This window comes from Schistocerca serialis, chromosome 4 (assembly GCF_023864345.2).
Source record: "Schistocerca serialis cubense isolate TAMUIC-IGC-003099 chromosome 4, iqSchSeri2.2, whole genome shotgun sequence".
Classification (NCBI taxonomy): Eukaryota; Metazoa; Arthropoda; class Insecta; order Orthoptera; family Acrididae; genus Schistocerca; species Schistocerca serialis.
Genome location: NC_064641.1, coordinates 442,126,731 through 442,144,813, shown reverse-complemented (window position 1 = coordinate 442,144,813; position 18,083 = coordinate 442,126,731). Strand labels below are relative to the sequence as shown.

General features: G+C 41.6%; 1 protein-coding gene across 1 annotated transcript in view; it reads right to left on the bottom strand.

The window, feature by feature from the left end:
* The window catches only part of LOC126474527 (protein scarlet-like), a 392,530-nt gene extending 374,859 nt beyond the window's left edge, over window positions 1–17,671 (bottom strand). The window contains exons 1-2 of the mRNA XM_050101997.1: window positions 17,543–17,671; window positions 9,598–9,855 (exon numbers count right to left, since the gene is read on the bottom strand). Coding sequence (XP_049957954.1) covers window positions 9,598–9,855; window positions 17,543–17,671 — 387 coding nt within the window. The remainder of the gene's footprint in view (window positions 1–9,597; window positions 9,856–17,542) is intronic.
* Window positions 17,672–18,083: the final 412 nt, after the last annotated feature.

Below are 18,083 nucleotides of genomic sequence, written 5' to 3'. Positions count from 1 at the left end.
CATACCGCTGAAAAAAACAGGAATTCAAAAAAATGGTTCAATTGGCTCTGAGCATTATGGGACTTAACATCTCAGGTCATCAGTCCCCTAGAACTTAGAACTACTTAAACCTAACTAACGTAAGCACATTACACATATCCATGCCCGAGGCAGGATTCGAACCCGCGACCGTAGCAGTCACGTGGTTCCGGACTGAAGCGCCTAGAACCGCACGGCCACCGCGGCCGGTGCAGGAATTCATAGCATTCCGCATAGCTGCGGATAGGTGTACACGGATACCATAAAAAGAACAGTCAAAATACGACTAGAAGAGCTGTTGCGGAACGTGCTTTGCAACCATAAGACCATTACATTCATTTTGATAGTACTCAAATACTGGCAGCCACAAGTGGATACTAAGAAAGGCTGTACAGACAGGCCATAGAGATTGTAAAACATCCCAGGGATTTCAATACGAAGAGTACATGAACCTGAATGATATTTGGATCCCTGTGCTGAAGAAGATGTGTACCGGTCTTGTACACTGCGAACGTCGGTAATCCAGAACGGCCAGTCGCGTTCGGGGTATTCAAACCATATGACGTCACACCACTGTGCGGGAGCACGAGAAAACAGAATTTTGCAGCAGTCAGTAGCGAGCCAGGGTGCGAATCGAACATTCGAAGAAGCGACGACCTCCCTCGAAAATTTTTGTACATCCATCCCTCTGATTGAAGGTGTGAGGGACTTCGACCATTCAGTTATGTAATAAAATCGTAGATATGCAGCCGTCCCTTCGATTTTATTATATAGTTACCAATTTCGGTGACTCAGTGCATCATCTTTTGGCCTTCACTGACGCTAAAGGGGTGAACTCCAATAGTATACACGATCCCGTCAGTGGCCAACATCTGTGAACTGCTTTCTGTAGGCTACTGTAATAGTGATGTGTCTGGAACCATCAACTGACTGGAGAAACATTCAGAATGTCTTCTGCAGATTGAGCCGAAACGTTGGGTTTAAATGTGAAATCCATTCGACTACGGCATAATGGCCTGGAATATTTTATTAACTGTGAAAGTTCTTAAGGCATTAATATTAGAGCACATGTTTACCAGACAACTTTTTCTTGTTTCATTGCATATTACTTCCTCTCAGACTACGGAAAGCAATGAACTTGCAATAGAAGAAGTATCAGAACATTTTCGTTCATAGCTTTCGACTCAGTCGTTTTCATACCGGGGTCTCTTACCCCAAATTGATACATTTACCCTTGCCCATCATCCTCATAAGTGTCTAACATCATAACGGAATCGTCCTGTAAGGAAAGGTAATGTAGAGGGTTACTCGCTCTGAAATGGAATTTGAATTTCCGTTGATTGTGCGGAAATTGTGTTAAGCGTCGTATAAAAAAGAGAAATTCTACTAGCAATTATGCAGTTCGACAACGGAAGGATTATGGACTGTTTAGACAGCTGTTTTTAATTACACCGTACTCCTGCTCGTCTTGGTCGTGATCTTATGACATACACGTGAATATGGCATCGACGGGTGCACTAGGGATATAATCAACATCACGCAGTATCTGAGCAGCCCCATGCGCCTAGTACATGAGGAGATAATTATTCGCTCGAACGTACAGGATCGTGTAGCCACTTCACATACCTTGAGCCACGAAATGCCCTTATTTGCACAAACGGACAGTGGGACGACGCCTGGAGCAGAAGGGACTCTCAGCATGGCAAACATTACAGCGGCTTGCTCTGACGTGTCGGCAAAGAGAGGTGCGTCGACAGTGCTGCTCCCAACGACAACACTGGAGACAGGAGTGGGACCACACAAACACCGCAGACGATTCTTGGTTCTTCGCATAGCATCACTATGGACGGATCTGCGTGTCATCGCCGCACTGATCCAACACCTGGCGTAATGGGAAGAGGTCTTATTGGGTACACAAAACGGTTGCGTATGGATCACTTATCCAGTGATCAGGTCAGCAGGCGGTACACTTCTGATGTGTTAAATCCGGTGATTGTGCTGTGTCTTCGATGCCTTAGTGAAATTTTTCAACAAAATAACCAAGACAGCATTTGGCCTCTGCTGTACGCCTGTTGCACTGCCCAGCACGTATTCCAGCTCTCTCTCTCTCAAAGAAAATCTCTGGTAACGGGTTACCGAGAGATTGGCAAACCACTACAAAAGAAAATCTCTGGCAATGGATTACCGAGGCATTGGCATCCACTACCGTTGATGAACTGTGACACAGAGTTCAAGCAGCACCGAAGGACGTGCTCCTACGTGTCATCAAAGCTCAGTTCGATTTCAGGTCCAGTCGTAGAATCAACTGACGAAACATACACAAAACTTGCTAGCTCACAGAATGTTCTCGATCGCAGCCATCGGCACCTACTAACATGCTGTGAAAGTCGTATGGGATAATCTAGTATCCCCCACTATCTAGTATCCCCTCCCCCCCCCCCCACCACTGCCGTCTAGTCTATTGGTTGTGGCCTAGATTCTTCTCTAGCCAGTGTAAGTCTGCAATAGGTTGGTTCATGCTGCTACTCGTTTTACTGCGTCACGGTTTCCTTCTCTGTATAATGACCTGAGAAAGTATCGTCCAATAAAGTGAAGTATAGATAAACTCATGAAGTATAGATAAATTCGTGAACATGCGAACAATCAGTGGCACTTCGGTGTGGCAGAATGGTAACTAAACATATATTTTCAAAGTGCGGAAAAATAAAACAATCTGCTTCACTGTTACATGCACCAGTTTAATGGAACATCGCAATTGCTGGAAGTCACAGAAAACAGACTCCATATTTGCACAGTATTACGTAGAAAACTACCACAGACATTCAATAAATGTCAAAATACTGTAGTTAGGATGGAGAGAACAAATTCTTTCTGTGTTTGAAATTTTATAAATTAATAACATAGCAACAGACGGCCACCTCTCCGAATGAACGACCAAACGGATTTGGTTTTCTCGCTATTTATGGATACTGCTAGAATATCTAAAGGAAAACCTGATTGGTTCTCCTCTTCCTCCGCTTAACCTGTGTTGCTCAGTTAGATAATATAAAATAAAAGCTCGAACATTGTCATTGTCGTCAGGTAATGGCATCTATATGCATTAACATATCTCATTGTCAGTATTGTGCAGAATAATTTTAAAATTTTTCACAAAATTTACCTTTATTGTCACAATGAGTAACGAATACAAGAAGAAACTAGAAAAAAAGTCAATTCATTTATTTTAAGTATGTGGTTGGAATATAATTTTAAAATTTTCACAATATTAACCTTTATTAACATAGTAAGCAATGAGTACAAAAAGAAACTGACAAAAATTAAACCATTCATTAAGTAGTTTTACTTTGGAACCACCAAGGCCTGAACAAGCAAAAATGGGCCTAAAATTTAATAAATTTTGAAAGAAAAAAATTACATAGTGCTCCATTGCTTTCATCTGAAACCACTCATAAAAGCAGCATTACAAACTCAGATTGACGTTACAATGTCTTTAGATATACTTACTTTCATTGCCAATCATCTTTTCAATACCGCCATTATAAAAAAAAAACACAATGCCATAATTTCCAGCAATCAAGTAGTGCAATCTCCGCACTAACTGTTGCTTTGAACGCTATAAGTGACTGCTACAGTACACTACATTTGTAGAAGTATCTCAGAGTACCAGTAGATGCCTCTGACTTGCAAGAGCTTCGGCGACTTCATACTAATGGCACTGGAGCTTCAAACAAAATTAATAAAATATTTTTTCCACGCAGAAACCACTGATAGTCGGAGGGGTTGATCCAATATCAAAAGTCGGCCGAAGTGGCCGTGCGGTTAAAGGCGCTGCAGTCTGGAATCGCAAGACCGCTACGGTCGCAGATTCGAATCCTGCCTCGGGCATGGATGTTTGTGATGTCCTTAGGTTAGTTAGGTTTAACTAGTTCTAAGTTCTAGGCGACTAATGACCTCACCAGTTGAGTCCCATAGTGCTCAGAGCCATTTGAACCAATATCAAAATTGTGTACTGAGAAGCTATAATTAACCTATCATCCATTCGATGTTTAACAATGTCTCATGTCATATATTAATTTCTTTGTTGTATATTGCAACATTTCGAGTTACCACTTAATTTCGTTGATGGGTGTAGATCGTTATTGCATAGAATACCAGTGCACGAAATGATATCTTTTATACAAAATTCGGAAAACCTTGGTCGTGTAAAAAAGTTTTCAAGATTTGCAATAACTTTCTCTTGTATAATAAAATAAATTGTAGTACCTGTCGTAATGAATCCATGCAAGAAATATTACTTCAGTAGTTCCATAGTTTCATAAACATCATGAATGTCAGCTGAAATGCCGCTAAAGTGGATTACTAGATGATAATTTGGTTGTGTGTAAGAATCACATAACGAATTCTGCTCCGTTCGCAACTCTCCTGTGTTGCGCAGCAGAGAATGAAGGCGTGCTGCTTGTTGTGTAAGGTGGCTGAACTGTTACATCACCCAAACCGCAGTAAATGTTAGTACCACGTATTTACAAATTCAGTCATACATGAATGCTGAGATGAGTGGCAAAATTTTAATGTTTAATTATTAAATGTATGTTGACTGGTCTGGCCTTGTAACAATAACCAAAACGGCCTTGCTGTGCTGGTACAGCGAACGGCTGAAAGCAGGGGGAAACTACGGCAGTAATTTTTTCCCGAGGGCATGCAGCTTTACTGTATGATTAAATGATGAAGGCGTCCTCTTGGGTAAAATATTCCGGAGGTAAAGTAGTCCCCCATTCGGATCTCCGGGCGGGGACTACTCACGAGGATGTCGTTATCAGGAGAAATAAAACTGGCGTTCTACGGATCGGAACGTCGAATGTCAGATCCCTTAATCGGGCAAGTAGGTTAGAAAATTTAAAAAGGGAAATAGATAGGTTAAAGTTAGATATAGTGGCAATTAGTGAAGCTCGGTGGCAGGAGGAATAAGACTTCTGGTCAGGTGACTACAGGGTTATAAACACAAAATCAAATAGGGGTAATGCAGGAGTAGGTTTAATAATGAATAGGAAAATAGGAATGCGGGTAAGCTACTACAAACAGCATAGTGAACGCATTATTGTGGCCAAGATAGATACGAAGCCCACACCTACTACAGTAGTACAAGTTTATATGCCAACTAGCTCTGCAGATAACGAAGAAATTGAAGAAATGTATGATGAAATAAAAGAAATTATTCAGATTGTGAAGGGAGACGAAAATTTAATAGTCATGGGTGACTGGAATTCGAGTGTAGGAAAAGGGAGAGAAGGAAACATAGTAGGTGAATATGGATTGGGGGACAGAAATGAAAGAGGAAGCCGCCTGGTAGAATTTTGCACAGAGCACAACATAATCATAACTAACACTTGGTTTAAGAATCATGAAAGAAGGTTGTATACATGGAAGAACCCTGGAGATACTCAAAGGTATCAGATAGATTACATAATGGTAAGACAGAGATTTAGGGACCAGGTTTTAAACTGTAAGACATTTCCAGGGGCAGATGTGGACTCTGAGCACAATCTATTTGTTATGACCTGTAGATTAAAACTGAAGAAACTGCAAAAAGGTGGGAATTTAAGGAGATGGAACCTGGATAAACTGAAAGAACCAGAGGTTGTACAGAGCTTCAGGGAGAGCATAAGGGAACAATTGACAGGAACGGGGGAAGGAAATACAGTAGAAGAAGAATGGGTAGCTTTGAGGGATGAAATAGTGAAGGCAGCAGAGGACCTAGTAGGTAAAAAGACGAGGGCTAGTAGAAATCCTTGGGTAACAGAAGATATATTGAATTTAATTGATGAAAGGAGAAAATATAAATATGCAGTAAATGAAGCAGGCAAAAAGGAATACAAACGTCTCAAAAATGAGATCGACAGGAAATGCAAAATGGCTAAGCAGGGATGGCTAGAGGACAAATGTAAGGATGTAGAGGCTTATCTCACTAGGGGTAAGATAGATACTGCCTACAGGAAAATTGAAGAGACCTTTGGACATAAGAGAACCACTTGTATGAACATCAAGAGCTCAGATGGAAACCCAGTTCTAAGCAAAGAAGGGAAAGCAGAAAGGTGGAAGGAGTATATAGAGGGTCTATACAAGGGCGATGTACTTGAGGACAATGTTATGGAAATGGAAGAGGACATAGATAAAGATGAAATGGGAGATATGATACTGCGTGAAGAGTTTGACGGAGCAGTGAAAGACCTAAGTCGAAACAAGGCCCCGGGAGTAGACAACATTCCATTGGAACTACTGACGGCCTTGAGAGAGCCAGTCCTGACAAAACTCTACCATCTGGTGAGCAAGATGTATGAAACAGGCGAAATCCCCTCAGACTTCAAGAAGAATATAATAATTCCAATCCCAAAGAAAGCAGGTGTTGACAGATGTGAAAATTACCGAACAATCTGTTTAATAAGTCACAGCTTCAAAATACTAACACGAATTCTTTACAGACGAATGGAAAAACCAGTAGAAGCCGACCTCGGGGAAGATCAGTTTGGATTCCGTAGAAATACTGTAACACGTGAGGCAATACTGACCTACGTTTCTAGCATTTGCAGACTTAGAGAAAGCTTTTGACAATGTTGACTGGAATACTCTCTTCCAAATTCTAAAGGTGGCAGGGGTAAAATACAGGGAGCGAAGGGCTATTTACCATTTGTACAGAATCCAGATGGCAGTTATAAGGGTCGAGGGACATGAAAGGGAAGCAGTTGTTGGGAAGGGAGTAAGACGGGGTTGTAGCCTCTCCCCGGTGTTATTCAATCTGTATATATTGAGCTAGCAGTAAAGGAAATAAAAGAAAAATTCGGAGTAGGTATTAAAATCCATGGAGAAGAATTAAAAACTTTGAGGTTCGCCGATGACATTGTAATTCTGTCAGAGACAGCAAAGGACTTGGAAGAGCAGTTGAATGGAATGGATAGCGTCTTGAAAGGAGGATATAAGATGAACATCAACAAAAGCAAAACGAGGATAATGGAATGTAATCGAATTAAGTCGGGTGATGCTGAGGGAATTAGATTAGGAAATGGGACACTTAAGGTAGTAAAGGAGTTTTGCTATTTGGGAAGCAAAATAACTGATGATGGTCGAAGTAGAGAGGATATAAAATGTAGACTGGCAATAGCAAGGAAAGTGTTTCTGAAGAAGAGAAATTTGTTAACTTCTAGCATAGATTTAAGTGTCAGGAAGTCATTTCTGAAAGTATTTGTACGGAGTGTAGCCATGTATGGAAGTGAAACATGGACGATAAATAGTTTGGACAAGAAGAGAATAGAAGCTTTCGAAATGTGCTGCTACAGAAGAATGCTGAAGATTAGATGGGTAGATCACGTAACTAATGAGGAGGTGTTGAATAGGATTGGGGAGAAGAGAAGTTTGTGGCACAACTTGAATAGAAGAAGGGATCGGTTGGTAGGACATGTTCTGAGTCATCAAGGGATCACCAATTTAGTACTGGAGGGCAGCGTGGAGGGTAAAAATCGTAGAGGGAGACCAAGAGATGAATACACTAAGCAGATTCAGAAGTATGTAGGTTGCAGTAGGTACTGGGAGATGAAGAAGCTTGCACAGGATGGAGTAGCATGGAGAGCTGCATCAAACTAGTCTCAGGACTGAAGACCAGAACAACACGTTTCCTATTTCGAAAGGTGCCGTATTGCAAGTGGTTGCGTCGTTTGCGGACTGTTCAGTGGACTGAACGTGATAATACTGAGTGCACAGATCTCAAGGTTCGACATGGCGACTCCAAAGCACAGAGGATTTTCTCGAGCCTCAAATTCTCGGCTCAACTCGCTGCCACCATTGTAACACCGCGCCCCACTATTTGCTAACGTCGGTCACGTGATATCAACACGTCCCACTACTCAGTGGACTGTGAGAGCTACATGATTGGCTGTTACGGAATGGCGCCACTATACTGGATTCGATGTAAACATCGAATTTATTAATTTCGAACAATTTTGACTTATACAACAGTGAGCACTAAGTTACTAAGTTCGTTTTGAAAGTTTCCAGACAATGTTCTGCACAAACAAAAATGTTTTAATTCCATCAGTAATCCTAATCACATTACGGATATAAGAAAACAGGAGTTGTGAAGCAGACAACACTGGAATTGCTCCTCTGGGAACATCCTTCACCAATATTTCGAAATTCGGAGTAATACCACGTTTCTAATGAACTCCTTGTCGATGGAACTTTCCTTGCGCGACTGCTACGGTCGCAGGTTCGAATTCTGCCTCGGGCATGGATGTGTGTGATGTCCTTAGGTTAGTTAGGTTTAAGTAGTTCTACGTTCTAGGGGACTGATGACCACAGATGTTAAGTCCCATAGTGCTCAGAGCCGTTTTTTGAACTTTCCTTTGCTGAATATTACTCACAGTAACATTGAGAAATGTTTATGTAGTGCAATAGAATTCTAAAGCAGTATGTTGAAGTGGACGGCTGACGTTATTGTATTTCTTGTCAACATGTTTCGTGAGGTATTATTTCTGTGCTAATATACGCCACAAAAATAGACGGACAAATAAAATTTACTATACATGATTTCCAACATTCTATCAGTGTAGAAGCAATCCAAATGTTTCATGTGAATTACAGTACGTAACACAAAATCGACTTTGCACTACGCACAGCTTACATTTTGTCTTTCCCTCACGAAGCATTACATACAGCAGGGTATAGTCAATCGATAACGCTTGAAAGTAAATAAAACATAAAAACTAGGTAAACGCAAAAATAGAAAGAAGTAATAAAACCAAAAGTAAATTCTGGCGTCATACTTGTCACATTTTTTCGTTATTTCATTTATGTGAAGGTGCTATGCAGATATATCTTTTAGTTGCGCCCCACTTATATCCCTACATTTTTCAAATGAAATCAGTGTCAGGCTTTTCTGTATCAAACGACCCTCACAAAGTGCTTCACGTTCTTTCCCGGCAGCATAAGAGCATGTATGTAATCTTTGCTTTTAAAGTTAGGATACGTCTCGAGATAGTGAAAATATTGCAACAGTCAGCGCGAAATATTTGGCGTAATTGAATGAAAATGCCTGACGAAGGTTACAAAACTGATGACGGTAAGATGTTGCCGAAACGTTTACACCGAAGTGCACTGCAAGATGCAGCAGGCAGTGTTAAATTTTCATCATGTAAAAGAGAAAACTGTCATTAATATTAGAAATCATAGGTTCGTATGACAGAGACAATATCTCTGTGTCTAATTAGTGACGCCCGACGATAACTATATATAGAAATGATAGTAATGAGATGAAGTCTAAGCACAGTACACGCGGTAAAAAGCAGGTAATGGCGACGGAACAGTTGCGTCACTTTATCTTTCTGGAAAATAGTTGCAGCAGCTACGTCACTACACGAAGCGACAAGTTAAGGTTCCATTGTTGCTCAGCTATTTATTGTGACACTTCGTAACCCAGATCTCGCACTGTCATCACGTCATACTCCTACACTGCGTACTGTTATGACGTACGTCACCGAGCAGTGAAGAGACGAGCAGAAGCCTTCCCCGGCTAGGTTCAGTGGCCCACCGTACCTTTTGCGAGCTGCCGCTGGCGGTGGCGACGTCTCCCCAGGGCGTGTCCATGGTGTGCAGCTCTGCCGCTCTCCCGTAGCGGACTATGCCATCCGAGGCCGCGCCGCCGCCAGCAGCAGCACCAGCGACGGCAGCAACAGCCGCACCGGCGGAACAGCCGGGGTGGCGGCCGGCCCGCGGAAGGTTCGCCAGACAGGGAGGGGGGCGCCGTGGTCTGCAGCCAGCTCGCTGGACGCTGCGCTTACGTAAGGGCCGCCGCTGCACCACGAGATGCGGCGCCGCCGTAAAAACACCCAACGGCCAACGGTACGACTAAAATGGTAACACTGTCTAGGAACAAACGGCTTTGTTCGCCAAGACACGAGCCGTGTGAGAAAAGTAATTAGACTGATTCTTATCTACCAAAGTTTTTATTTTTTTCCGACAGCAATACTCTCCTCTTCAGAGTAGTTCTCTTCGGCAGCTATACACCGGCGGAGTCGTTGTTCCCAGTCCCGGTAGCAACGCTGAAAGATTTGAGCTGGTACAGTGTTTAACATGTCCGTCACATTCTGCTGAATGTTCTCCAAAGTTCCAAAATGATGTCCATTTAAGACATTTTTCAATTCTGGGAAAAGAAAAGTCACAAGGACTGAGATCAGTTGATAAGGGGTGTCTGTGGAACAACACTCATATCTTTTGAGCTCAAAAACTCTGTGTTGCAAGTGTCACAAGATGTGTTGTCATGATGCAGAATCCACTCCGATGTCCGGTCTTATTCTATATACCCTTTTCCTGTGTCTTTCAAGGACATCTCTACAAAAACACGTGATTGACACTTTGTCTTGGACGAACAAATTCTGTATGCACGATACCCCTATTGTCAAAAAAGCAAATCAGCATTGTTTTGATTTGCTTATTCGAGCTTCACCGTGTTTTCGGCCTTCCAAACTTATTTGTGCCAGCAAAAACCTTGTGCTCGTGATACGGAATGTGCCCCATAGGGCTGTTTCAGCTTTTCACAGGTCACACTTGTGGATACCACAAGTTTAACACAGAACTTGATGGCATAACTTTGCTCTTAATTCCGCTGTTACATTTTCGTAACACACAACAGTAGCACAACTTCACTGATCACGTGACGGATGTACGGAGCTAAAACTAGGACTGAGCATCTGGAAGGGATGAACATAACGGTCTACACAAGTAGAACAACACTGCGTTGCCAGGTCGCTCGCAGCATTGCCAGTCTAACTACTTTTCTCATACACCTTTCACTTGTTAGGAACCTTGTAATTTTTAAATGAACTCATCAGGAGCGTTCTCATGTCAGTTTATATTCTGTTTCCAGAACGAATATTTCACTCTGTTCTGGACTCTGCACTGTTTGTAAACCTCCTGGCAATTAAAACTGTGTGCCGAGCCCGTGCTCGAATTTGGAACCTTGCCCTTCGAGGGCATTGCGCTTACCGACTGAGCTATCCGGGTATGACCCACGACCCGTCCCCAAACGAAACGGGAGATATGGGACGAAAAAATTAGCCACGTACAAGTAGGAATCGCGCTGTGAGTGTGCGTACAAACTTATTCACGTATATAGTTAGTTCACCCTTCCCGGGCAAGATACCGATCCCAGTGATTCCGAAACTTCCCGGAATGTTTTAATTTCACGTTTGAAGTCGGGTAACAAATGACAAGGGATATAATTAGAAATTTAAAATTTTCCGAGTTTTTTCCTTTGGTTGTACTGTGAAGCCTTGCTAGAAGCAAAATTTGATGATACTACGTCAACAGGAATTGATGAGTGAGCTTGATAGTATCATAATATGTGACATAAACGGCAGTATCATTTGATTGCTTTGACTCAGAAGCTTTAATTTTTTACTTAATAAGTGACATAAAGTCCAACATGATATGTCTACATATTCATGGGAAAACGGGTTCTTAACAGTTGGACAGACTGACCGAAAGACGGACAACAAAGTAATCGTATAAGGGTTTGTTTCTACCAGTTAAGGTACGGAAGCCAAAAAAAATCGTGAAGAACTCCTGGAACCTTTAAAGTCGGTCCATCCTAGCACAAAACTTACGGAGGGACTAGAAAAGGATACCAATTGAATTGTGAGTTAAGAGATTAGCGGAGAGATCCCTGGCTGACAGCGTACATAGAAGACCCACATACACTGACCTCCACCTACAAGCCCCGAGTCATTCTCATCCAGTACAAAAAATTCAGCACTAAAGAGTCTGATTCACAGAATGCTGACAGATAAGGAGAGCTTCTCAGATGAATTACACATATGAACAGCGTTCCGAAGGAATGGGAATTCACATGTCATACCAAAAAACTGAGCCGGCGTTGCAGTCAAAATTAGCAACACTAGAGGAATAGGCTAAGTCTGGGAAAGAGAAATAAATGTCAAGAACAGTTTATATGACTTGTATTCGCGCATTCTGCGGAAATACTCTACAGACCCCTACGGTAACATAGCATCGAGTCAATTTTCTAACGCAATGGTCGCTGCACGGCGTCACGTAGTAGGTTAATGTGCTTGCATCTGGTTCACCTTGAGCAGAAATAGCGAAACTCTCTGGTGCAGGCCCGTCGCCGGGCTATTGGCCTGGCTGCAACCTACGATATTGCAGTGCCCGTGTCGTTCAGAAGTTCAATGCAAAACATGCATGCGTGAAGAAGCAACATGCACTGCGGCAATTGCAGCTGTTATGAAACACATGAAAGGTATTCGCATTTGGGAATACGGACACCATCTGCTGTTTAACGGTATGAAGACAATGAAAATCTGCACCTGAACGAGACTCGAATATGGATTTCCCGCTAATAGCGATCTGAGGCCTTGCCGTTAGGCTATCCGATCACGAGGTGAACTAAGTGTCTGTAACCCAACGTGTACATTTACTATGTACATTCCTGTACAAGCATGCATCACATTTATCCCCGGATACCGGTAAAGCATGTCTTCGCTGTACGGGAATAAACATGATGAATCTACGAGTGGAGGTTGTAGACACATGGCTGACGACATATGAAAGTTCGGGTCTGGCAGTGAGTCGCGCTCAGATAGCCTAATAGTAAGGCGGCCGCTCGCGATAAGCGGGAAATCCGGGTTCGAGTCCCAGTCCGCTGCAAATTTTCATTCTCTTCAGTCATTAATCCAAATGCACAAATGTGAATACATCTCGTGTAAGACTGCAACCTTTCTGCGCCGTTGCATTAGGACGGAGACTGTGGCCACGTTTTACCCTCGGAAAGTATCCCCGGTAATCATTTGATAGCAAGCTGAGTAGACTTGGCGCCGTCGTGAAGCAACTGGATCAATTAGAATTCCCGGCCTCTATCCGGGATTGAAGCAGAGACCTTCAGGACTGGAGAGTCAGTGTTCTACCCGCTACATCACAAAGTTCGCTCACATAGCGAAGCCGCTCAAGGTTAGCTTTCCAATTGAAAATCTCGCCAAATGTGAAATCGTTGCTGCAACGCGATGTTTTTTTTTTTTTTGTGAATAAACCAGGAAGCTTTTGAGTATTAAGATGTATCCGTTAAATTTCGGTTACACGATAAAGCACACAAATCTAGAGACTGTAAATTCAACTAAAAAACCAAGGAATTACAGTTACCAACAGCTTACACTGGAACGATCACATAGATAATATTGTAGCGAATGCTGCAATTGGCAGAACACTTGGAAAATGCAACAGGTCTGCTAAAGGGGCTGCCGAACGTACGCATCTGCTAGAGTACCGCTGTGCGGTATGGGATCCTTACCACATAGCATTGACGGAAGATATCGGAAAAGTCCAAAGAAGGGCAACTCGTTTTTTTGTTACCGTGAAATACAGAAGAAATTTCACGCGTGTGACAAATGAGTTGGGACGACAATCTTTGAAACAAAGTCAATTTTCGTTGCCGCGAGATATTTTCAAGAGATTTCGGTCACCAACTTTCTCTTTTGAAGGCAGAAATATTTTATTGATGCCATTCTGCACAGGTATAGATGACAGTTATATAACGCAACAGAAATCAGGGCTTTTACAGGAGATTTAAGTGTTCATATTTCCCACGCGCTGTTAAAAGAGTGTAAAGGTAGAGACAGTTAGAAGGTCGTTCGGCGAACTTTCTGCCAGCAGGCACTTAAGTGTGAATTGCACGGTAGTCATTTAATTACAGATATAGACATTTATTACAAAATTTGTGTACGGATCGAATGCAAGGAGTGAATGCATTGTGCATCAGTAATGTCATTTAAGAGTGGAAGGACGAATTTCATAATGACGACGGATGAGGAAGTCTGTTGTAGTCAGCAACTAACCAGCACAGAAAATCGACGGAAATATTCGTGAAATCAGAACTTTTAGATTTCTCCGGATATTTTGTGTTAGAGACCTTAATTAAATAGGATACCACAAGTTCTATACCCGTTGGGTCCCTAAAATCTCAGGCGACAAAACTTTTGGGCCCTGGGCATTTTACACTACGTTAACAGACATGCTACGTGCTTAAATCTGTATGTTTGTTATGTAGAGGACTAACGTAAGGGGTAGTTTTAATATTCTTCCAACAAACTTGTTTTAAATATTAAACTATTTTGTTTATAACATGATGGAAGGTACTTTCAGTGTAGTACTTGTACACAGTGAGCCAGACGTATATCGCAGGAGCAAACGCTTTAAGGTGGTTCATTTTTAGATATCCTGATTATTACCTGTAGGAAACCTTGAAAATCTTCAGAATGAAGCTTGTTTCAATCCCTTGAACCGTATATGAGATTTTTTGAGAATCATATACAGTGAACCATCCCCAACCTACAACGGCAGACACAGTGAAGTGATTCCCTGCGCAATATGGAATAGACAACTTTATAAGAAACACACATTGTTCAGTAACTCGTGGTACCAACCCTTGATAACCGACACCTCTACGATTTCAACCGCGTGCCTGCCATAATTGAAAGAGCAATTCGATAAATAATGTTTGTGCAAAATTATCTCCACAATTGACCTCCTAGGTGGAGAAAAGTAGCTTGAACTAAGCGACCGATGTAGCTACACCGTAGTGCACTCGCTCATATGTAACGTTACGGTTTCGTTTGTGTACATCAGATGTATGAAATCTTTAAAGCCAATAAAACACCCTAACAACATTACTCGCAGGGTTGATAAAGGATTTTCAGCAACCGCTATTTAGATTTTCAAGTATATTTTAATGTGGAGAAAATTATCTAGCAACTTCATTCATTTCATGCAGACTGTCAGTGAAAATGACTGGAGATGACGATCGTGTAGTATGGATACAGCAATTACGAATTACTGCGAAGTACAGATTGTACATATTCTCTATCACATTTCGCACGTTGAATCACCGCATAGCGTTTCTACATATAGTTCACAAATAAGCTGTATGTATAGCTGGATTGAACAAAACCGTAACATTCCTAATACTTCAAAATCTGTTGGAGGTGTAATACTGAGGCTTATGGTGAGTCACACTACGCATATGTGAGTATATTTTACTATGTGGTTAATACTCTAATATTAAATAAACTTTATCTAACTAAAATAACTACACATTTTTACCGAACGGCTCACTTTTTTAATAGTATTTATTACCTAATTAAAACAGAGTAACAACGATGTATAGTACGTGTTAATGTTTACCACCACACTCTTCGAACAAATAAAAAGATAAAAGTGTTACACATCAATGCGAGTTTCCCTGGCTTAGTGATGCTTCAACATTGCTCCCTCGTAAACGTAACCTGAACGGAACATAAATGCTCTGTGCTCTATGACCTCGCCCTCAAATTTAATACGTTTCTCATCTTTCATTCTTTCACTGTACCTTGCACTATAAACAATGACACGTGGCGTATCAATCAACTCGTCGATTGATTATGTAGCTATCCAGTGACACTGAAATTTGTACCTAGTTAGGTTTACAAAAACATGGTTGCCTCCCTACTACGAAAGTTAAATACGTTGGGACCGGTAATTTTAAACGTACCTCAAAATACTCGCCTCTTTGAATACCATCGTTACTGCAAATGTTCGTTCAGCTATTTTCAGTTAATGATGAAATGTAATATGTGTTCTGGCTTTCCTGTTTCAGAGCGTGTAACACTTCCGTGCATCACCTGAAAAAGTTACAGATCTGATTTCATCTACACGATTACTCACAACTTGTGTGTCTACAGTGTCATAAGTCTGGCAATTTATGTCAGTATAATACAGAACTATTCCCTTTTTTTATAAAAAAAAAGCTTGACAAGGTTCATTGCCTCTGCCATTAATTGGTTTTCAGGCCACTGTAGGCTTACAGTCAGATGGAGGTGTTACAGCAACGTTATCTGGACCAAATGTAGCTGGAAGCCTTGATCATGGTGCTGGCGGAAGGAACGGAAATTTATTTAACGGTAACGAAAACTTTGGAGAAATGAGACAATTGTTTCGTTTTGGAATACTTACAGTTCACTTAAGTTTGATTTCCTTTTTTCAAAAGATCCGTCTAGAATCATCGATTCTATGTTTCGCCCTGAATATAGTCAACTACCAACAAGTACGAACTATTGGCTGACTTATTACCTAGAAACAGTTGCATCCAGAATCCGGGCTACATGCTGTGCAAAACATAGCCTGATGAATCTAATTTTGTACAATATGGCAATAAAGCTGAAATTCTTCTCTCTCCTGTCATAATCACCACAGAAATGTTCTACGCTATTTGACTTCTGCCTCTGTTCCCTTCGTTTTTATTCCAGTTAAGCATTTCTCTTTTTAATTTTCGTGCATTTGCAGTACTTCGGGTCGCACTCAATTTTTTCATTCTCACTCATAATAGTTGAAGCGTATCGAATAAAAGGGAACTTTCAAATTCCTGTTACGAAGAAATCATTATCCTGCAAGAAACTCTTATGCCATAAAATCTAATAGCCGTGACTGAGGAACAGATGTTAGTTGTAACTCACAGATAGTATGCATTAGGGGTGGTTAGTAGCCTCTCGAGTGATACCTATTTGATCGAAAAAATAAAAATTTAATTAATGTATAATGGTGTCTGCAATTATTGTAGAAAGCTTTTGCTACTACCAATTTGATTTTATTTGGTGATTTTGTACTTTACAGGTAGACGTTTCAGGAAACTGTGCGCACATTGAAGGCCATACGACCGATTGCTTATCGCGTCGTGTGCTTAAGTATTTTACTCTTCAAACGCCGAAGCCGCAGATCTATTTCTTACGAGGTGTGAATTAATATTCATTGCCGCTTTTTACGCGGTAGTCACTATAGAGTATACTCACGTCAACGAGCCTCCAATGATTATGCTCAATAGCCACAACGGCTTGATAAATCAAACTGTTCATGTACGAAGGCTTAAGGATCAGATGATGGCGATTCAGTAAGGTATAAAGTTTGATTATATCTCGATACTTGTAATGTTACTAACCATATTGTGCCATCGCACTTTCCCGAGGTTAACCTTTATTCATTTGCTGCTTATTTTTATGAAAATTTAAATATTTGTCTCACTTTTATCTGCCAGAAAGGAAAGGTACGTTACATAGTTCCACCGTATCAGAATATATGAGAGATCAGAAACATACTACAATGAACCTAAGTCAAATAGTGTTCTTTGTAGTTCCCCGCTTTGCACTGAAGCTGAGGTGGATTTAATGAAGTATATCGGGCTCACTCACCTCCGTCAAACGCTGACTGAGTGCTGTTTGCCTGGAGCCACCAATCACTGTTCGCTCACTTGCCATAATGTTGCGCTATTTACGTTAACTTGGTCCCGTTATTGTCTACTTTTCGTAACGAGCTTTTAAGCAAACAAATACCTCTTCCACGTTACACACGTACGCACTGCCGACCTTCCTTCGTGACGAAATGCTGTTCAGACTGTAGTGCATGCAGTATTAGAACTATCCTTCGGCCGCTTCCAGAGCAAACGCGCGGAGCCAACACCTCTGCTGGTGAGGGCTGCAACGTCAAGCACTACGCAGTCACTCAGCTGAGCTGCCCGCTGGCGCACGCCGTGCGAGTGCCGGCACAGCCTGCCACTGACTGCCGCTAGCGCTGTCATCGCGGCAGTCGCGAGAGACGAGTGCTCAGAGGGTGCACGCCGAAGGCTCTCAACTACTGTGTAAGCACTCCAGAGTAGCAAACAAGTAGTTCTGCACTGCAGTAAATAACTCAGGTACTTTAAATTCTTCACTTGTGTGGCCATAGTGTCCGTATTTGCTTTACGATTCTTGAGGGTATTTTGTTCTGTCATTTCAACTACACAAATGCATGGCTTTTCTCACCAGACGCGTTTCGCTTCATTGAGGTAAAGTGTTATCAGTCGTGTGTAATTAAGTTATTTAGATTTTGATTTGCTTTTAGATCGAAAAACAGTTCGTTAAGAATTTGTTGATCTGTACTTACGGCGATTTTTGATTGATTTCTCGCTTACATCGGGAAATGACGTCTGCTAGCACATCGTTGCTTTCCTG